The sequence below is a fragment of the Salminus brasiliensis genome, chromosome 8 (assembly GCF_030463535.1).
Source record: "Salminus brasiliensis chromosome 8, fSalBra1.hap2, whole genome shotgun sequence".
Taxonomy (NCBI): Eukaryota; Metazoa; Chordata; class Actinopteri; order Characiformes; family Bryconidae; genus Salminus; species Salminus brasiliensis.
Genome location: NC_132885.1, coordinates 5674382 through 5697062, shown reverse-complemented (window position 1 = coordinate 5697062; position 22681 = coordinate 5674382). Strand labels below are relative to the sequence as shown.

The 22681-nt window shown below is 44.1% G+C and overlaps 1 protein-coding gene across 1 annotated transcript in view; it reads right to left on the bottom strand.

Annotated features, from left to right (window-relative positions):
• Positions 1–20331: 20331 nt before the first annotated feature.
• cps1 (carbamoyl-phosphate synthase 1, mitochondrial) overlaps positions 20332–22681 on the bottom strand; it is a 91694-nt gene continuing 89344 nt past the window's right edge. Inside the window, exons 37-38 of the mRNA XM_072684999.1 lie at positions 20922–21051; positions 20332–20804 (exon numbers count right to left, since the gene is read on the bottom strand). Of these exons, the coding sequence (XP_072541100.1) occupies positions 20706–20804; positions 20922–21051 (229 nt within the window). The 3' untranslated portion in view covers positions 20332–20705. The remainder of the gene's footprint in view (positions 20805–20921; positions 21052–22681) is intronic.

The following is a 22681-nucleotide window of genomic DNA, read 5'->3' as shown; positions in this document are numbered from 1 at the left end:
AATAAAATATATCCTGATTTTTTGATGTTTTTTTTTTCATGGTGAAGATGTGGGTGGAAGATACCTGCAGTTAAAAAATGGGAAATATATGAGATGCCAGAAAAAAGTGCATTTTCAATAAACCTGCAGCAACAAGTGTGACAGGTTTATTGTGATTAATGATGGTAAAGTGATGCTAGGTAATAAAATCCACTTAGAAAGTGTTTATTTTTCAGTGGCAAAGTAAGTAAAAAGAGCAACTAATTGAGGTAGATATCACCACTACACAGATTTGACCATGCAAGTATTTCTACTTGCAGACCTGAACCACCCTATATGACTTACTATTGAGGACAGGGGATGCCACAATAGCACAATTTTGACTTTAATGCCAATACCAAATGTGGAAACACAGTTCTGGACACATATGCGATTGTATGACATAAATAATGCAGTTGCAGTTCACTCCTCTGGAGTCGATACACTGAAAAAGCACTATTTCAGCTCTTCATGAGACACTAAGGTGGTGCTATTATCTGCTGTGTGGTGGGGGGAGTTGACATTTCACAACTCATTTTGTTGTGGTCATCTGCTTGAACCTCATGCCATAGCAGTATAAGCAGAGTGTAGTGTCAGTAAAGTGGTCTATCTACAGATAGTAGTACTGGCAGAGTGTAGTACCAGTAGAGCTTAGTACCAATACAGTGCAGTGCCAGCAGAGTAGTGCCAACAGAGTGTAGTCCCAGCAGAATCAGTGTTGCCAACTCCTCAGTAAGGAAAGTAGCTATTGGCTGTCCTAAAAGTCGATAAAAGATGAAATTACTTTGCATAATTGTTCATTTGCATGTATTTAAAGCTGTAGAATAAATAAATAATGTTGTGGGAGAGACAAAAAGTGAGTAAAAAAACACCCTAAATATGTTAGAACTACAAATAAATGAATACAAATGAATATTTTTATTTGCCTTTGAAACAGGCCGTCGCTTCTCAAAATAACTTCACGACTTTAATGCTTTGTCTCGATCCACATTACATAAATCATTTTAAATAAATTACATATTTCAATGTTGTCCTGGGTTGTTAAATGTTACCAAATCAAATTTAATCAAAAGACTGAAAGTTATGTGGGGTGGAACTGCTACTCTGCATTCAGCCCTCATCCTTTATCCGGGCTTGAGACCGGCAAAGTGACCCTAAAAGAGAGACTTAGAGTAGAGTTGCTTAGTTTTCTTTAATTTATTTATTTATTTATTTATTTTGAGGTGAGTGACTGAGACTGTGTAAGTTTTATGTTTGTGTCTCACTGAAAACTGCATTTAACATTAACATTAACATTTATGGCATTTAGCTGACGCTCTAATCCAGAGCGACATACAAGGTAACTCGTATCACAGAGGTGGACCAATGTAGTGTTAGGAGTCTTGCCCAAGGACTCTTATTGGTGTAGCGCAGCATAGTCACCCAGACCGGGAAACGAACCCTGGTCTCCCACATGGTGTTGTAACCCAGTGGCAGGTAGTGGTGTTATCTGTTGCGCCACACCAACCACCACACCAACCACGAGACAAAGCATTTCTATTTACATCCCGCTCTGTAAGCGACGGCTTTGGGCATGCTCAGTTCATTTGCAGTGTGGACGTGGAGCGGTGTGGGTCTGCTCGGACTGTGAGACTGAGCACTGTGAGTGTTGTGGGACGGGGCTCACGGCAGGACCCACTGCTGAGGACAGTAACTGAAGAACATGTGTGTGTGTTTTCACCTCAGAGTCTCCAAAAGTCTCCAATAACACCAGAAAAAGTCGCTAGAGGGGTCTGAAAAGTTGCTAAATATTCGCTTAGTTGGCAACACTGAGCAGAATGTAATACTGGAGTGTACTGTAGTGTCTGCAAGAGGGTCGTACTAGCAGCAGAGTGTAGTACTGGCAGTGTGTAGTACTGGCAGAGTGTAGTACCAGCAGCAGAGTGTAGTACCAGCAGCAGAGTGTAGTACTGGCAGAGTGTAGTACTGGCAGTGTGTAGTACTGGCAGAGTGTAGTACCAGCAGCAGAGTGTAGTACTGGCAGAGTGTAGTACCAGCAGCAGAGTGTAGTACTGGCAGAGGGTCGCACCAGCAGCAGAGTGTAGTACTGGCAGAGTGTAGTACCAGCAGCAGAGTGTAGTACTGGCAGAGGGTCGCACCAGCAGCAGAGTGTAGTACTGGCAGAGTGTAGTACTGGCAGAGGGTAGTACTGGCAGAGTGTAGTACTGGCAGAGGTTCGCACCAGCAGCAGAGTGTAGTACTGGCAGAGTGTAGTACTGGCAGAGGGTCGCACCAGCAGCAGAGTGTAGTACTGGCAGTGTGTAGTACTGGCAGATTGTAGTACTGGCAGAGTGTAGTACCAGCAGCAGAGTGTAGTACCAGCAGCAGAGTGTAGTACTGGCAGAGTGTAGTACTGGCAGTGTGTAGTACTGGCAGATTGTAGTACCAGCAGCAGAGTGTAGTACTGGCAGAGTGTAGTACTGGCAGTGTGTAGTACTGGCAGATTGTAGTACCAGCAGCAGAGTGTAGTACTGGCAGAGTGTAGTACTGGCAGTGTGTAGTACTGCAGTGTGTATTAGCAGATTACAGTGTAGGTACTATGAGAGTGCAATACCAACAGTCTTCTGAATAGATCTTAAAAGTCTTTAATCATCCCCCATCTGTCTAATAATAAGATCTGCTGTTGTGTTGGGTGGTCTTTGGCCGGTGTGCCATGGACATTTATTTTTCAGGACATTGTAAAACAGCTGCCGACTTCATCAGACGGTTGGGCTCTGTCCTAGACTGTTTGGTCAGTGTGCTCTGGCCTTTACCGTTGAAGATCACAGAGCAGGGCGAGACTTGCCCCGTGCAATAACATGAACATATTAAGTCCAGCTTTAAAAAATGTAGTTGTTTGTCAGTTTAGCCTCTAATAAGCTTTTTCAGTTAATTAGGAGCAGACGGCATCCTCAGCACTGCTACACTCAACGCTGGGATTTGCTTAAGGGCATTAGTTTAGGTTTACCATAACTGGACTGTAGAGAATCTTCCTCAATGCTCCTAATTGCGTGCCTTTTCCCGAAAACAAGGAAACTGATAAGACAAGCACAATTTAGCTAGGCCGGCTGCAAAATGCCTCATTTCTTGGGCACATTAACTCTCCCTTGAAAATACGACAACAAAAAGAAATCACCAGACGCATTTCCCAGCTCTCTCGCACAAACGCAGCAAAATGTGGCGATTCTGAGCGTTAAGTAATTTTAATAAGGGTATCATGAGGGAGAAAACGGAAGAAGAAACAGAAGAAAGGAAAGAAGGGAGCTGCAGGACATCACACCGAGTGGAAGATCTGCGTATGCTGTGATTGTGTGTCTAAGAAGAGCACGCTTGTTTAGTAAGTAGTTACAGTACTGAGCAAATGTCTTACACATCCGAGAAAAGAGAGGTAAAGCTGCAGATCTGAGTTTAAAACACACACAGGGGGCAGGGGTGGCTCAGCGGTTACAGCACTGGGTTATCGATCACAGGGTTGTGGGTTTGATTCTCGGGCTCGGCAAGCTGCCACTGTTGGGCCCTTGAGCAAAGCCCTTAACCTTGTCTGCTTCCTGGACACTGCAGCAGTAGATGCCAACCGCTCTGTGTATGTATGTGTGTGTGTGTGTGTGTGTGTGTGTGTGTGTGTGTGTGTGTGTGTGTGTGTGTGTGTGTTAAGGTTGGAGGTCCATCTGTGTCCGACTCTAATGGAGAATAAGGTTGTCTTGTCTCATAATTAGAATAAAGCCTCAGTGGTTATTGCAGTGGATCACAAGGTTGTAGGTTTAATACCCAGGTCCACTAAGCTGCCACTGTTCAGGGATGCTGGAGCACGGCTGACCCTAAGCTCTGACCCTGGCTTTCTAAGACAGAATATGCAGTGACACGGATTTCATTGTGCAGTCCCCAGTGTCCTCCACACAATTGGGGCACAATTGGGGCAGTGGTGGCCTGGCGGTTAGATCTCCGGACTATTGATGACAGGGTTGTGGGTTTTATTCTGTTGGGCACTTAAGCAAGGCCCTTCACCATCTTTGCTCCACAGCAATGGTCACCCACCGCTCTGGGCATGTGTGCTCATAGTCACGGTGTGTGTGTGTGTGTGTTCACTGCATGGATGGGTTAAAGGTGGAAGCCAAATTTCATCTGTGTCCGACACTAATGGAGAATATGGTTGTCTTGTCTTGTCATTAGAATAAAAGCTTTAAAGCTTCAGTGGTTATTTTAGTGGATCACAAGGTTGTAGGTTTAATACCCAGGTCCACTAAGCTGCCACTGTTGGGCCTTTAAGCCAAGCTCTCTGCTCCAGGGATGCTGGAGCACGGCTGACCCCAAGCTCTGACCCTGGCTTTCTAAGGTAGAATAGAGTGTGACACGGATTTCATTCTACAGTCCCCAGTGTCCCCAGTGTCCTCTTTGTCAAAAAACACAATTGGGGCAGTGGTGGCCCAGCGGTTAGAGCTCTGGGCTATTGATGACGGGGTTGTGGGACTGAGTCCTTTTTCCGTGAGTGTGAGTGTAAGTGGTGAGATGCGCCAGTGTCTGATTTACAGTCTAGTCTAGTTCCTGATGCAGCCTTACCTACAGTACCTGTGGTGGATCTGTCAGCTTTTTAAATGACAGGGCTGTTGATGCAAACGAGCAAGACGCTTTGAAACCAACATGGTGAATCTGATCAGATGCTATGATTCTGAAAGTTCTATCACAAGCGCTTCTCCATGACTGAAGCTGATGAGCGCCGTTATTCCGTGCACACGGACGAGCAAGGGTTGTTTACTTAACGAGGGACAGAGTTAGCTTTTGTTTGAAAGGGAAACCTGTGATTATCCCGGAGAGATCAGTGCGCTTTCAGCACGCCCGAGATGCAGCATGACAGCTGCTCGTTCGTGTCACCCAACAGGTGCCCACACAAAGCCTGGCCGACCCAGCGCACACACCTCACACATAGAGTGGCAAGCTGAGAACAGCAGGGATGTGGCAAGTGAGGGGGTCTGAAGAACCACGAGATTTCACGGCTGTTTAACTGCAATTGCATTTCCATCCACTAGCTAGCACTCCCCTGTCACATGATGCTGCCAGTGTTGGGAGCAGGCTAGGGCGAAGGCTAGGGCGTGCTAGCATACGAAGCCAGCCAGGCACATCTCTTTTTTTTTTAACTGTCAATAACATAATGTAATTGGACAGCTCGACATGCTTGGAGGAGAACACTAACTGCCAGTTCTGTTCAGTCAGCCAACAGACGCCCATGTTGGCTAGCATCACACTGAGTGATGAGGGAAAGAGAGGGCCAGCAAGGCCAATTGTGCTCTCTTGGATTCACACTCTCACGATGATCAGACCAATGCTTTGACAACTGCAGCATTTGTGATTGCCTTAACTCAACAAATCTTCTTTCTTCAATGAGTCTGTGGTGGCGAGTGCTATCCTCTATGCTGTTGCATGCTGGGGCAGTAGGCAGAGGGTGGCTGACGCCAACAGACTCAATAAGCTGATCCGCGAAGCCAGTGATGTTGTTGGGGTGGAGGTGGACTCGCTGATGGCAGTGTCGGAGAGGAGGATGCTGTCTAAGCTGTATGGAATTATGGATAATGAATCCCACCCTCTCTACAAAACAGTGATGAGACACAGGAGCAGGATTCAGTGCAAGACTCATTCCACCAAAATGCACCACAAAGCGCCACAGGAGGTCATTCCTACCCATGGCCATCAAACTCTATGAATCCTCCCTACATGTGTGACACTATGGTTGACATGTGCAATAATTATAGTCCTGTAATTTAATTTATTGTGGGCTCAATAATTACTGATATGCCACTTTCCAATATTCATATAATATATATATATATATATATATATATATATATATATATATATATATATATATATACACGTACATATTGCAAGTTCTGAATTTTTTCTCTCTTTGTTTTCAATTTATTTTATTTTAATTTATTATTTTCTAAAGTGTTTATTCTTAAATGAACAGTTGCAACTGTAACAACTGAAATTTCCCTCCTGGAATCAATAAACTATTTCAGATTCTGATTCTGATATCCCATATTCTTGATCATTTTTTTAATCTCTCATTTTAGTGTATTTGACTTCTGAATGTTCTCAAGGTGTAGCTTAACTTTTTTCATCAATGGATGAAAAACTGCTCTTTCAATTTCTTCAAATTTCCTTTTTTCCTTTGCAGGGCCAAATGGTTACTAAGACCATGCTGTTCCAGTGTGGACCCATTAGACCCATCAGGTATTTTTTTTATTTGATGTGATGCTAAATCAGGACCAGGATGTGCCCACATGCCGTCTCGTTATAATTATGCAACAGTTCTGTTCTTTAGCCTTGCACTTCAACTACAAGGGTAATGTAGCTAGCTATCAATACCTGCATTGTGTGGAACCGGCAACTTTCATCACTACTTTACCGCTAAACAGTACCATCAAAATGTCAGCCTCAACCAAAATGATCATCACCTTGCTATATGCCTTAGCACTATGCTAATAGATAGCTACAGCTGTTGTCCTGGCATTAAAGAAAATCATGAATGCAGTCCAGCACAGCTGTTACACATCAGCTTTAGTACAGAAACCCTGCAGCTCGTTTGCCTCATGAAGGTAATGCTAGTTTCCACTAAGCGAGCCAGGCCATCCAAATGCCACGGTAGCGATGTAGTCAGCATGCTAACCCTGCAGTAGAAATGCTGGAAAAGCCCCATAGCCAGGTCATGCTAATGCTGCAGTAGCGATGTTGGATGAGTTCGGTAGCCGAAGTGCAGCAGGAGATTGTCAGCGTGGTAACACTGCAGTAGAAATGCCTAGAAAAGCCTGGCTATGCTAATGCTGTGGTAGCGATGTTGAACGAGGCTCATATCCGACTCAAGTATGCTAAGCTTTATTATGCTATAGTCCACTAAAGCATACTTGTCGCCACACTAACGATCAGTGCAGCTGAAGAGGCTAAAAAGGAACAGCGATTTTGAACTTCTTAGATACAGTCTCCACCATTTTCTGTACAGGAAAAACAAAGAACCAGGATCTTGCAGCATTAAAGTGATCCTGCGCCATTACACCCTCCTACCGAACAGTTCCGTGGCCCCAAGTATGGTTAGCAAACCATGCTGTGGAATCCAGGCTCAAGCATCCTGTGCTGAACTGTGTCCATGTGGAAAGGCCACCTGAATGGTAGCCATCCGTGCTCAGAACCATTTGGCCCTGCAGTGGAAAAGAGGCCACTGAGTCACTAACAGAAGCTCAGAGTGCATTCAGTAGATGGCCGTTCCTCTCATCACTCATCAGGCCTACAACAGCAGAAGGTCATGTCAGATTGTACTTGTATCAGCCAAGAACAGAAAGCTGAGGCTGCAGTGGGCACAGGCTCAAGACTTGTAGCCCAACGGATCAGTCCTAGTTTCTGGGGGATCATAGATGATGCACCATGTCTCAAAGCAAAAGTCTCTTGTTTCAGGAACAGGACAATGAGTTCATTGATTTTTTAGTGGTGGTTCTTCACAGTCACTGGATCTGGATCTAGTAGAAAACATCTGGCATCTGGTGAAACGAAGGAGCATGAAAGTGCACCTGAGAAATCTCCACGGCATGCATAACCGAGGCTGTTTCGAGGCGCAGTATTAGCACATGTTCATGTGGGGTCAACTGGGAACCAGAAAGTTTTGTCCATGGGTTTCACATTAGCCCCAAATATGGCTGCCCACCAGGCTCAGTGATGGGATCAGGAGAAGGTAAACATGCGGCCCATCTGGGTTGTACACTGCATACATGGCCTAGATAGGACCCATGTGAGAATATGGAGACAACTGGGTACCAGTATAAATGTATATACAGACCCACTCTGAACTCTGGAACCTAGCCTACGTACCACCCATGTAAGCCTCACATGAGCATGATGGCTGGGTTTCTGCTTTATTTATTGGGGATTTTATCCAGGGGGGCTTCTTCCCCCAAGTTACCTCATGTCCCTTTTTATTTTATGCTTGTGAAAGGAGCTGAAACAAAATAACTATTTCAAGTGGACGTAACACGCAAGTCTGGACGCAAGTTCTTTTTTTAAGCTCTTAGATAATTGTATTATTCATAGTATTACTCATGAATTATTAAAAAAAGGCAAACTCATTGGCTTTTGCCAGAGCCACATGTAGCTTATTAGTATTTCATTGCCTGCTGGCATGAGACATATTGACATAATTTCCCTAAGACTCCTTTAGCCAATAGTGACACACCAAATAGTCATGTCAGATGGCATTTCCTCTGGTACGGGCCCTTTTTTCGCCTAGCTGCCAGTCACAGTGAAGGCAGGGCGCGTTGTCTTGTGGACCGGCGCAGCAGGACCCTTCTCTCCACGCCTCGTCCCTGCCCATGGATAATTCATTCAGCTCAGCGTGAGAAACCAATGTCAATTAGCGCTGCAATTTTCCCTTTCTTCAGCGAGCAGCAGGCCTCCGCCTGGCTGGCCCTGCTGCTCCGTGCATTATTCAGAGGGCCCGGGTGTCCCTGTCCTCACTCTCAATCAGCTCGGAGACGACACAGGAGCCGCCAGAGGTCCTCACAGCTGTCCGCATGTGTGGGCGAGGGCCGGCAGGAGCCGCTAACGTCTTCCTTAATGAGTTTCTCTTTGCTCCTGCGGCGATGAGTCACAGTGCCGTCAGCGGAGGAGAAGTGAGAAGAAGGGTTAAATATGAAAGCATGAAGAGATTCGAAAACATCTACTCTTGTTTCACGGCTACTGTCTGCTCTCTCTCCCACGCCCTCCTCAGCACCTCAGCTTTCCTTAAATCCTTAAATCTTCCAGCTGCAGGGCTTTTGGTTAATGGTCCAGTATTGATGACCATGCATACATGACAACATAAATACAGTGATCATATCAAGAGCCTCTCAGGATAATGTTTTTGGCATCTTCTAAAGTTGGGACCAGCACTTAGATGGTTGCACCACCCCAGTCATTCTTAAACTGGTTCTCTGGAGTGATGGAGCTCCATCCAATACCTTTGGGATGAGATCAGGAGTGGCATAACTACTCATCCAACATCAGAACCTAAGCTCACTGATGCTTGTGTGGCTGAAAGCAATCAAATCCTCACAGCAATGTTCCAACATCTACTTCAAAGCCTTTTCAGAAGAGTAGAAGAAGCTGATGCTGCAGCAAAGTTGGACAAACATCCAATCAATGCACTCAATTTCTGAAGAAAGACTGAATGATCGGGTGTCTACAAACTTTTGGCCATGTAGCACAGCTAATACAGTTAGTTTGATCATAGTAACCAAAACATACAAGGTAGTTACCGCACATCTCTCCTGTCCTCTCCTGCTGCCGCAGCCTCAGCACCTTCCATCCTGTTATCTAGCGCCCCCAGTGGGGGACAGTGTCAGGGATGCTGGCTGTCCCGGCTGTGGCAGCGAGGGCCGGCCTGGCTGGGTGAATGGTGACAGGTGCTGCTGTGTTTGGACAGGAACCGAGTGACATGACATACTGGGACATGCTGATTTACTGCAGTCGTCACTCGGACAGCAAACAGCGATGCACTAATCGGATTTCTTTTAGGAGAAATAGTTCAAAGACCAGACCTGTTGCTTTCTTATGTAAGGCACTAAAAAGCTCAGTAGGTAGTTCAGTTTGTTGTAGAAGAGTCAATTGTACACATGGCACAAGGTGCCACAAAGGATTCTATGAACAATGCCCACGAAGAACCTTTTTTGATTCAATGAACAACCATTTTTGTAAATGGGATGTGTCCACAAACATTAGGACAGATTGTGCATTTTTGGTCTCATATAGAACCAATTATGTGATGTGAGAGCGTTTCCACACCCAAACCTGGTTCTATATGGGACCAAAAATACACAATCTGTCCAAATATTTGTGGACACCCCTTCTAATGAATACATTCAGCTTTCAACTTTAAGTTGCACTGATTGCTGACACAGATGAGTACCAAAAATGCACACGTTTAGCTTGTCTAGTCCCCGTAGAGAAGTATTGCCAATAGAATAGGACTCTCTAGAACAGATGAGCAAACATTAACCTATTGGCTCCATGCTGCCTAATGCCAGGTGTGGGCTAGTAGAGGGGTATAAAGCCCCCCAGAATTGAGCTGTGGAGCAGTGAAAGAACTTTGGAATGGTTGGTGCTCCTTTCAATACTTCTGGGTTAAGTTGTGAAGATCATCCTGACCTGACTAACGCTCTTATTGCTGAGTGCAGTCAAATCCTCACAGCAATGCTCCTCCAACATCTAGTTGAAAGCCTTCTTCCCTGGACTGTAGGGACAGTTACTTCAACAAGTAATGCTAGATTTTTGAAGAAACACTGAATGATCAGGTGTCCGAATACTTTTTGTTCTATGGTTGCTTCCCTTTTGAAGAGATTTCGAGAGATTTCGCTGTCCATGTTTTTCTACAGTCATTGGTTCAAACTCAGTCTTGGGCAGAAGAAGAAGAAGAAGTCTGGCCTGGAAAGTTGGCTTTTCTCAGTGATGCTGGAGAAACCTGATGCTGGAGATACTGGAGACCTTCCTGCAGCGTTTACTTTTAGCTTTAATCCCAACACTCAGCTCTAGAATACAGGAGATCTTGGAGACCTTGATGAACTCCATGAAGTCATGTTAGATTTTGTAGCCATCCGTATTCTCAGGTTTGACGTTGTTAAGAATGACAGAGTGCATTAAAACACAGGGAGCACATACACACACTGCTATGGTAAACCACATGCATGTGCCGGCACAAAAAAAACCCTGAAATATTTATCTCCTACCCCCTGGCATGTGGAGATGTGCTATAGCTGTCTCCTCCTGGCCCGAGGCTGAATGCCGCACATGCTGAATAGCAATTTGGCCGTGCAGAAACCCAAGGACTCTCTTCTTCATCATTAGGAAACACTGCAGACACATTTTCACTAGCATTCTTTTTTCCTCTCCTTTTCAAAAGCTCTGCTTTGGCTTCGGTTTCTCTCATTATCAGTGCCCTTGACCCTCAGAGTCTTTCATGCTTGTTCTGGAGCCAGTTTGGGCCAGCTAGGCCATCTCTCTTAGCTTTCAGCATTACAGCGACTCTCGCTCATACAGCGGGAATCAATTCTGATATCTCTGCTCTCTACTAAACTCTACCACAGTATTGTTTACCGCCATAGGTTGTGTGGTGAAAGTCAGGCCTGAAGCACAGCCGAGTTTGGTGGACTCACTAAAAGTGGTGCACTGATCCATGAACATATCGATCCAAATGTTTGTGGACGCCCCTTCTAAGAAATGCATTGAGCTACTTCACATTGCACACAGCTTGTCTAGGCCCTGTAGAGAAGTATTGGCAATAGAATAGGACTCTCCTGAGCAGATAAACATCAGCCTATTGGCACCATCCTGCCTAATGCAGGCCTAAAGCCCCCCAGCAGTGGAAGAACTGTGTTCTTTGGAATGATGGTGGTGGAGCTCCATCCAGTACTTTTGGATGGGATGAGTTGGGTAGTTAGGGATGATGAGGTGGGGCGATGCAGTAGTGCTCCTCCAAAATGTAGTAGAAAGCCTTTTTCCCTCAGGAGTAGGCTTTTTAATACTCTTGACTTGGGAAGAAACAACGATTGAACGTGTCCCAGTACTTTTGTCCATATGGTGAATTTGGAGAACTTCAATTGAAGAAGAAACACATCTGCACAGGTATTGGACTGGCTTTTGGTATTGGGGTTTGGGTGATTGGGAAAGACAGTCTGCTTCACATTCATATTTCATCAGCTGGGTTAATTGTTTTGATGAGCCGCAGCCTCATTTAACGATTTATCACTTTTCACCCAACCTCTAATTAACCTCATCTTTGAATAGCAAGGTTGTTCCCAGAGATCCGTCACCATGCATAACCGTGCTGTAGAGAAACACTCTGCTTCCTGTGTCAACTACACAGATCAGATTCAGACCTAATGAGATGTTTGCCAGTGCTTTCAGTCCTGTCCAAATTCAGAATGGCAGTCGATTTCCCTCCTGAGATCAATAAAGTTTTTCTAATTCTGATTCTGATGTTTAATAGACCTTATGATTCCAGTGTGAGCAAAGACTGAAAAGGAAAAAAGGACCATTGTGCTAAATTTTCTGATATCCTTTCCTGACAAAAAGAACAATAAACACAGCTGAGAATGACTTGCAGTAAACTCTTGTATCACAGACTAGCCATAACATTAAATCCCCCTGCCTAATATTCTAATATTATATAGGTCCCCCTTGTACTATCAGTGGTGGGCAATGGTGGCTCAGTGATTAAAGCTCCAGGCTATTGATGACAGGGTTCGAAACCCGGGCTCGGCAAGCTGCCACTGTTGGGCCCTTGAGCAAGGCCCTTGAGCAATGGCTGCCTCTTCACAGTGTGTGTGTGTGTGTGAGTGTGTGTGTCTGTAATAGTTAATATGGTTGTCTTGACCAGCTTTGACCCGTTAAGGCATGCAAGACTCCACAAGACCTCTGAAGGTGTCCTGTGGTATCTGGTGGGACCTCTATGGATCAGATCAATGAGCCTTAGGTGTCAATGACCCCGTCGGTCGGCCCTCCTCTGAGCACGTTTGGTAGGTACTGACCACTGCTGACCAGGAACACCCCTCAAGACCTGCCTGATGTTCTGGAGATGTTCTGACCCAGCCGTCTAGTCAAAGCCGTCAAAGTGTCTCAGATTCTTATGCTTCTCCTTCAAAAACTGACTGTTCACTTGCTGCCTAAGATATCCACCCCTACACAGGAGCCACTGAAGATAATCAATGTTTCCTCTCAGTGGTCTTAATGTTATGGCTGATCAGTAGTAGACAGAAAGTTTAGAAGGTTTACCCTGTCCTGTGAAGTTGACATGTTGCAGATATGAGGCCTCGGGCCTCTTTATTCTGCAGAGAAAGGAAATGGCTTTGACTTTAAGCAGTTGTTCATTTCACAGTGGCCTCCAGTAAGTCCGCTATACTCCAGCTCAAATCTTTGCCATGTCACTTTCCAGCTCTCAACTTTGCCGGCTAAATTCAATCAAACACTCAGCCTTGTGTGACTAGCTAATCATGACCTCCGCTAGCTTCTCTCCCAGCACGCGCATCTCAGAGGATGGCCCAGGACGACACAGAAGAAAAATCTCGGAAACTGATTAATGTATAATTAAAAGTTCTCGCTCTGTATTGAGCGTCAGCACACATTCAAATCATCTAAGAGCTTTCACGTGACTTTCAAACCTCAGCCAGGAAAAAATACAGACTCTTCCCGCGGTGCATTTCTGTCCTCCAGCCAGAACAGTGGAAACGTAAGCATTAAAACTAGCAATGGTTTCGAGTCCTAAGACATTTTGACAGTTCTGCCGAACACAAGGTATTAAGTGTCCCTCTGGATCAACAGGGCATGACTATGGACATGGATGGAGCTAAACGTCAGTCAGTAGCCCCAACAGCCAGAGGCAATATATCAACTTGTGTGGCAGTATCCCAAACAGAGTACCTGTCCTGTTCAGCAACACAACCCTGCTCCACAATATACGAATGAATAAATACATAAATACATATTTTTACAGCCACAGGAAAACCTTAGATCTACAAAAATAGCAACTTTACAGCAGAAGGAAAAAACTTTCGGAATTTTCAATGGAAGTCAATGTGAACGGATTGTAATCCAAGAAATTTTGGAGCATTTCTATTGGTCCAATCATCATGAAATTCTGACACAATGTAAAGAACAACTGGCAGATTCCCATTATGTCAAAAAGTGAAAAAGTAAATTTGAAGCCCGGGGTCATGCTACCTGTCATCAGCAGCCGGAGCCAGAGAGAGCACAATTGGCCTTGCTTTCTTCAGGTGAGTAGATGTCTCTCTCTCTCTCGCTCTCTCGCTCTCTCTCTACCTCCCCACATTACTTCTGTGTGATGCTGGTCAGCACAGGTGTCTGCTAGGTGATGCATCAGAACTGGGCAGGCAGGTTTGAGCACCTTGGTTGCCTGGTGGCATGCATTGACGGCAGTGCAAAAAGAGGCGGTGGCTGGTTGCACATGTCAAAGAAGGCATGTGTCAGTCCTCACCCTCCCAGTGTCGGGAGCGTTACATGTGATGGGGGAAATTACTAACGAGTGGATTGAGTAATTGGCTAGAATTGTCTAAAAATTGAGGATGAAAATTGGGCAGAATAAAAAAACTTAAAACTAAATATGAAAGGAAAACCTTAGATCTCCAAAAATAGCAGCTTTACAGCAGAAGGAAAAAACTTTCTGAACTTTTAATGGAAGTCAATGTGAACGGATTGTTATCCAAGTCATTTTGGAGCATTTCTATTGGTCCAATCATCATGAAATTCCGACACATTGCAAAGAACAACTGCCAGATTCCCATTATGTCAAAAAGTAAAATAGCCTGGGGTCATGCTCGGGAGCATTACATGTGATAGGGGAGATTACTAATGAGTGGATTGAGTAATTGGCTAGAATTGTCTAAAATTGGGGATGAAAATTGGGCAGAATATTAAATAAAAATTAAATATAAAAAAACAACAACAAAACATATACAGCTGTACAGAAACATTTGAGAACCCCTGACCCAATCACATATTACAAAGTAGTCCCAACAGCTACATCTAATATCAGATGTTTGAGTGATTGGTTAAGTGTCTCACTGTTCTTACACTCGCCATCAGTGTTTCTGCAGAAATCTGCAGGAGATTTTCCACACATGTAAAGTTCAGCCTTAGAAGTTTCAGCATTTTCCACCTCTCACCTTCCCAGCCCTCCCAAACACATTTACCGACGTTGAAGTCTGGATTCTGAGGTGCTTAGTCCATTGCTCTGAGAAAAGCAGCTTAAACAGGTTATTTTTTGTGATTTGAGCGAAATGTTTGCTTCTTGATCAGATCCACGTCCTTTCAGACCCGCAGCGTCGAGTCGAGGCGTGTTCCTGTGGTGGAAGGACAGACACAAACACCTGTGGATGTTTTCAGATCTGAACCAAGTGCAGTGGCCTTAATATTCTTCTCTCTCTCTCTCAAAGATGGAAGCCTGAAGTGCTGAGGAGGCCGTCTTTGGTGGTCTACCAGGTCTACCCCTTCCTTATGCGAGTGGATTCTCCTATATCTAAACTCCTCAGAAACAGCTCCTGAAAAATGAATAGCTTGTGCTCAAAGGCTGTTCTTGTTTAGCTGCCTGCAGGTTAAATAATAAATGCCTATAATATTATAAACTGAAGACTACAGTAAAGTGCAGCTGAGTGGAACACTGTTTTGAGTTCTCGGCAGAACTCTCTGAAGGCTTCTCGCCTCACTTCACTGAGTAGCGATAATACAACCTACAAAACGTCCAATTTTCAGAGGATTTCTCAGACAAAGAGATGTGGCGGATCATTTAAATCAGAGAGTGCAGAGTATAGGCCGTGAGATCAGGCTGGTGAGGTTGCTCCAGCTGCTCAGTCCGAGTGTGTTCTGTAAATGACCTGCGGGTCCCTCAGCCTGGGTAACGGCGGGTCAGCGAAAAAAAAAAAAGAAAGCACTGTCGCCCGTCAGCATAATAATCAGATTCACTCTCCCGGACAAATTAACCTCCATCCACATGAGGAACGCTGAAAGATTCTTCAAACTCTATCAGGGCAGCAGAAGGATGAAAAACACTCCAAGCTAATTAAAGCGATCTGTTTAGATCTTCTGAGAATTTACCTAAGTTGCTTTGCTACTGCTTCATTCGCTTATCCAAAGGTTTAATCAGCCGGCTTAATGAATGAGTTAATCTGTGGGCAGCGCCAACCAGCGTTATCGATTAAGTAGGAAATGTCCTGGTGTTGCTTGGAGCTTAATTTGCACAATCAATCAAACAATTAATGAAGTTATATGAGGGAAAGAGTAGCAAAGTGAAGCAGACGCTGAACGCTCTCGTCCTGTCTTTAATAGTTGTTTCAAATGACTGAAACGAAACTTTTCCAAATTCCAGATTACCTTCAAGCAGCTCAGGCAAACAACGGCGTTCTGACCTTTTACCCAAAACATGAAACTTTTAGCTTGTAAAATGTCAGTCTTAGCCATCAGGAATAAACAGAGCTGTTTGCTTTGCCTGGTTCATTAGTTACTGACCTTTCTCTTGCTATAGCATGTAGCCTGGCTGAGGCCACTTACACAGCTAATAATGCACAATCAGTCCGTGCACCTGTTGATGAGTACCTGTCTGTGCACTCATTAGCCAACGTGGGCTTTACTTTTCTTACTAATCACCAGAGATGGGGTCTCGAGTCCCACTTGAGTCACACGTGGACCAACGTCTGTCCAGACTTGGACTCACCCTCAGTCAGCCTCATGCTGATTCTCCACTGACTGTAACAGGGAGGTCGGTGTCTCTGAGACTGCCAGTCTGGGCCACTGGATCGCTGCTATTGCGCTGTGGTGGAACTTTGGTGGAGCTGCAGGAGAACCTCACAGCAGAACGGTGTAGTCATATTAGTGTAAAATCCTGTAGTATTACTCTACCGCCTCAGTCCACTCGCAGCTGATGCAATGGTGGCTCAGCGGGTACATTTATGGCATTTAGCTGAGGCTCTTATCCAGAGCGACTTACAGGTGGGCCAATGCAGTGTTAGGAGTCTTGCCCAAGGTCTCATATTGTTGTAGCGCACCCAGACTGGGAATCGAACCCTGGTCTCCTACATGGTGTAATAGCTCACTGGTAGGTAGTGGTGGTACCTGTTGCACCACACCAACCAATTAGAGCACTGGGCTATTGTGGGTTCGATACCCGGGCTCAGCAAGCTGCCACTGTTGGGCCCTCAAGCAAGGCCCTTCATCCTCTCTGCTCCCTGGGCACCACAGCAATGGCTGCCCACCGCTTCGGGCATGTGTGTCCACTGTTTGATTACTAACATGCATGTGTGTATGTGTGTCTGTGTTCACTGCACGGATGGGTTAAAGGTGGAGGCCAAATTCCACTTGTCTCCAACACTAATGGTGGGATATGTCTTGTCTTGTCCACATGCTTCTTTACCCTCAGATGCTGCTTCTATATCTGCTTGTCCAGAAATGCACATTTACAGCCGTCCATGAGGGGCGCTCACAACGTGATTTGTATTTATGGCAGTGAAGTAAATGTGAATTCCACTCCAAAACTGTAGGAGGAGCCCAGGAGTACAAAATATCAATTCTCAAATAATGCTCAGAGCTGGTTTCTGGAGATCCTGGCCGCTTGCCATTTATCCTATTTTATCAAAAAATGACTGCAAAGTGCCGGAGGGAGCCTGCTAGCGTGCCTTCATGAATAGGGGTGAGTGGAGTCTGACCACCTGTCCAGGATCTTCTTGGCAGATCCTTTAATTTTGTACAGAAAGATGTACAGAAAACGTACCTGTATATTTCCATATTACTACAGCAAGTTGGTTTTGAGCAATAGAGAGACTAGCATCACTGCTACTGAGTGCTGGCTGGTTGGTGAGCTGATGCTGGAGTCGTAGCCAATTACGCCACAACAGCTTTTTGCGGTTTGCGGGTAACCATGGCTGGCAGTTAACGTCCTGGCCAGCTTATACTTTAGCAGCAACCTTACCTGCAAGTTACCAAGTTAACAGGCCTATTAAACAGCTTTGCCCAAACCTCCAAGCTGTACATTAATAGAGATAAACATCAGCATAAGCTATGCTATCGCACCATGGAGCATATTTGATATCTGCAGTCTTCTCTATTCCTACGGAACCAGTGACCCCCACCTGGCTGGCATAAGGTACTATCTGCCGGATGGTGTAGCCTCTGCTGCCTGCCTGCCAGATCAGTGATTCACTCTGATCTCATTACCCCTCGAGGCAAATGTGCATCCTGGCTATTGACAAAATGGGAAGCAGCAGACAGATCCTTCTGGCCTAACACTCTGTTACGTTATCAGCCCATGTTCAGCTTTTGATTAGCAACACGGTGGGTTACAATACCACTTTAGCTCTGGAGATCACCTGCTTGATGTATTAGCCTTTGCCATTTGTTGGAAGGCCGAGCGCTAACGTAAAGCAAACGGAATAAATCTTCCCTGGTGGTGGGCGGGTTGATGGGCCGAGCAGCACTTGATTAGGCATTCTCAATAGGCTTCCAAACTTCAGCGGGCGGGAGACCCTGCTCTGGTCGATGTGTCGTTCCCACCAATTGATAAACAATGGCAATCAGTCTTAAATTCATCAGGGAGGAAAACACTATTAACTCACTGTGCTCGACTTTATTAAGCCAGGGGACTTTTAATTCAATGTCCCTCTACATCTCCCAGGAGCGCTCTCCAAACCCTCAGTCGGCAAAGTGGCTGAACAAAGAAAGACAATAACAACAATTCATAATAAAGGGCCAAATGAAATGTCATTTAAAAGAAGCATAAAAATTGTGTTTATGCTAATGAAGAGCTCAATTCAAACACAGGCGCTTATTACTTACAGCATAAGCAGGCCCCTTCTCAGAGGACTGCTGTGTGTGTATGTGTGTGTGTGTGTATGGTGCAGTGAGAAATAACTGTAGAGTAATGATATGTGGAACAGTGGATGACATGCTGGTGTTTATTGAGCTTTCCCAAAGTCTTCTTCCGCCACACTGTTTAAAGACACAGTCAAACACAGGAGCACACACAGGCGTTGAAATGCTCTTCTCTCTGTACCCCTATGGTAACATAGATACCGTACCTAACAGTACAGGTGGAAGACAGGTGTCCTTAATGTAAACCGACTCAGTTATAGCCTGAATAATCAGACTACGGCTTGTAAACAAAAAAGGTAACACTTCCTATGAACACAGTATTAATAATACCCTATTCTGACTGTCATAAACCTGTATAATCATAATAACTCATAAGAATTTGTGGCGATATATATATATATATATATATATATATATATATGTGTGTGTGTGTTTGTGTGTGTTTACACAATATTGGAAAAAAACTGATATTACAATATATATTTTGTTCTGCAATATTTATTATGATATTAAAAATATGTTTTTTTACTAGAAGTATATATATATATATATATTTACACACTTCATAAGGTGCAATATCTGTTCATAAGAACATTGTACATACCGATGTTATAAAGCACTATTACAAGGGCTGCACAAAATATTGCTTTAGCATCGAATCAAATCACATCAAATACATCACAATTTTCTGCTGCTTAATTTGCATGGTTCTCATTTTCCACCATTTATCCACCAGAGGCCCAGTATAGCCCTGCCTGGTGTCCAATTTTAAATACACACACTACATTATTTAAACAATGACATGTAAAATCATTGACATCTATTGACTTCTAGTAAAAAATCTGATTTTTTAATATTATAATATATATTGCAGAAATGTATTGTAATCTTAAATTTCTTAAAGTTCTGCTTAAAGCGAGTGTCACTGCCACTATGGCTCGGTGGTCGTGAGTTTTAATCCTAAGCCATGCCGCTTTGCCATCAGCGTCCGGAGACCAAGAGAGCACAATTGGCCGTGCTCTCTCTGGGTGGGTAGATGGTGCTCTCACTCTCTCCCCTCATCACTCTTAAACGATGTTGGCCAGTACAGCCATCTGTCAGCTGATGTGGTGGAGCCGGGAACCCAGCGCTTTCCTCAGAGAGTGTCGGCTGCCTGACAATACCGCATTCGCAGCCGTTTGAAAAGAGGCGTTGGCTGGCTTTGCATGTATCGGAAAAGACATGTAAGTCCTTACCCTCCTAGTGTTGGGAATATTGATAGTTCTAGCAGGAGCTACAAACAAGTGGGACCAAATTTTTATTAAAACAAATAATAATAATAATAATAATAATAATAATAATTATTATAATAATAAAACCTTCTCAAGGCTATTGAATGGGACCACTGGCTTGGTAACACATGGGGAAATGTATTTTATTACTATTATCTAATCTTTTATTATAAATGAAACTGCTGAATTAGTAAGTTGTATGTGACTCACTTACAGCCAGTAAAGAGCACTAATAATGCTCTATAGGGCTTTACATATTACAGTGAAACGTCCTTTACATTTAAAAGCCATTAAAAACTCACTTTAGTTACAGCGAGTTATAACCTTGAATAACCCTTTGTGTGTTACAATAAATACTTAATCTGAGAAATCAAAGCTGTATGTTAACAAACCTGTGTTCTAGTGCATCACCACATACAGTGTTTTGCCATAAGAGCTTAAATGAGTAATTATACAGGCTTATGACAGCCATTATAAGGTATTTTATATGCCATATAATGCAATATAAGTGCATTCATGATGCATTATGAATACAGGGTTCATAGAAAGTGTTTCTAAAAAGGAAAAAAAGAAAAAAATGCAAAAGAAACAATCAAAAGAAGCCAAAAACCAATCAAAAGCTCTGGTAGTCCAGTAGCCTCTTCAGGGCTTAGGCAATTGCTGTCTTCAACGCAGTAAGAAATACTGTCAAGGAAAGCAGCTCACAAATATAAACACAAAAAAGACAACACTGCCCCCAGGCAAAAATCTTACGATCAGTAATTTAAAAAAGTTCCCGAAAATCCCCTTCTCTCTGTTCTCATACTGAGGACAACTGGATGCAAGCCGGGGTTCTTCAACCCAGTCAAAAATGCCCAGTCAGAAAATGCCCATTACCCTTAAGAGTGCCTGGAATGCTCTAACCACCCTCCAAGTGGCTTTAGACGTGACCGCTGTGGCACTTTGGATCCGCTCCTAGCTGTGGGGGTTTACACGGGAGGTTGCGGTAAGGGGATGAAGGTTAGGGCATCTCTAACCCTGCTGGTCATTCTCTCGCTGGCGGTAGTGGAAGAGACTGGTGGTGTCCAGCTCGGTGGAATACTTGATGGCCTCAACAAACAGCTTCACAACCTGTGAGAGATACAGTTTTCACTCAGTATTCACAGCAAGGGCAGGGTAACAGCACCTCTACTGCAGGTTCCAGGAGGGTAGATGTTTAAAGATGATGTTTGAGAGAGGGATGCCCACCTGGAAGTTAGTGATAAGGGGCACGCCGTAGTCCACAGCCATTCTGCGGATGGTGAAGTTGTCCTTGAGGAACTTGGTGTTGTTGTTGGGAAGGTTCACTACCAGGTCGATATGGCCGTCACTGAGTAACCTGAGACGAGAGAAGAGTCCAGATGTTGTCAGAGCACATGTTTATGCCCCTGTCTATCTATCTGTCTATCCAGCCTGTCAACACAAGGCCTGAACGAGGCCTACGTATAAATTAGGGAGGAGCCAAAAAATAATTAAATAAATTCATTAATTAAAAAATGAAGAGAATAGCAAATCATGATATTGATCATATGCAAAATAGATGTTCTAATATTACTTATTCTCATTTAATTACACTATATGGACAAAAGTATTGGGACACCTGCTCATTCATTGTTTCTTCTGAAATCAAGGCTATCAAAAAGAGTTGATCTGCTTTTGTTGGAGTAACTGTCTCTGCTGTCCAGGGAAGACGGCTTTCTACTAGATTTTCACATTTCACAACAAGAGCGTTAGTGAGGTTAGAATGCTGGATCATCATCATCATCCCACCTCATCCCAACGCCAGAGAACACAGATCTTCCACTGCTCCACAGCTCAATACTGGGGGGCTTTATACCCCTCTAGCCCACGCCTAGCATTAACCACGGTGCAAGTATGTTCATGTTTATCTGCTCCAGAAAGTCCTATTCTATTCAAATACTTCTAATATCAACATTGTGGGAGGAGGAACATGGCTGAACATGCCCCTCCTCCATAATCTAACGTCCTTTACGCCACATTCACGTGTCTACGACAAATCTTTTAACCCTGTCTTCTATCATTCCTGGGTCCACATATCAAGAGGGGGACTGGCTTACTACCACAAAGCCACTCAAAATTCCAGCTCGATACCCCTCTGACCTCCCACCATCTCTTACAGTCTCTCTCAAAGGCATGGTCCAAACCAGCAGATTTCTTAATTGGAAGGCTGAGATATAGAGTGGTTGGGCTTATGTGAAGCCTGGTAACATTATAGTAAAAGTTGCTGACCCCAACAAAGGCTACAGGGTACAGTAAATGGATGTGAATGTTCATGCTCTTTCCAGTTAGCCTAAACACAAAAAGCTAACGGTTCCTAACGAAGTGTTGTTTTATTATGATTAGTGTTAATACACATTTAAATGTAAAATGTTTAAAATTAATTTAAAATAGATAAAAAAATTGAAAAGAAAGAAATAAGGAAGCACAATCCAAACTGCTGTGTTTCTGTAAATGGTAAAGAAAAATCAATTCCTGTTAGGCTGTTGCTATGTGGTTGCTATGGTAGAAACCGTGTGGTTTCTATAAAGCCGGTGCTAGCTGGTTGCTGTAGTTTCCCAGGTAGTTGCTATAATGTCGCTAAGGGGTTGCTATGGGCTTGCTAGGTGGTTGATATGGTATCCCAGGTAGTTGCTATCATGTTGCTATCAAGTGCTTCCTAGATGGGTGCTACAGTGTTGCATGGTAATTGCAATAGTATTTCATGCAGTCGCTATGGTGTTGTTTAGTGGTTGCTATGATCTCCCAGATGGTTGCTATAGTGTCTCAAGCAGTTGCTCAAGTGATTGCTGTGGTACCCTTTGTGGCTGTTTAAGTGTTTCTAGTGTATTTGAATCACTGTGATATGAGAAGGATGCCAAATCATCAGCACCCCATTCATCCCTATGGGAAAACAATGGGTTGCTATGCAGAAACTGTGTGTCCGACCAAAAACCTGTAAGCAAGCCTGA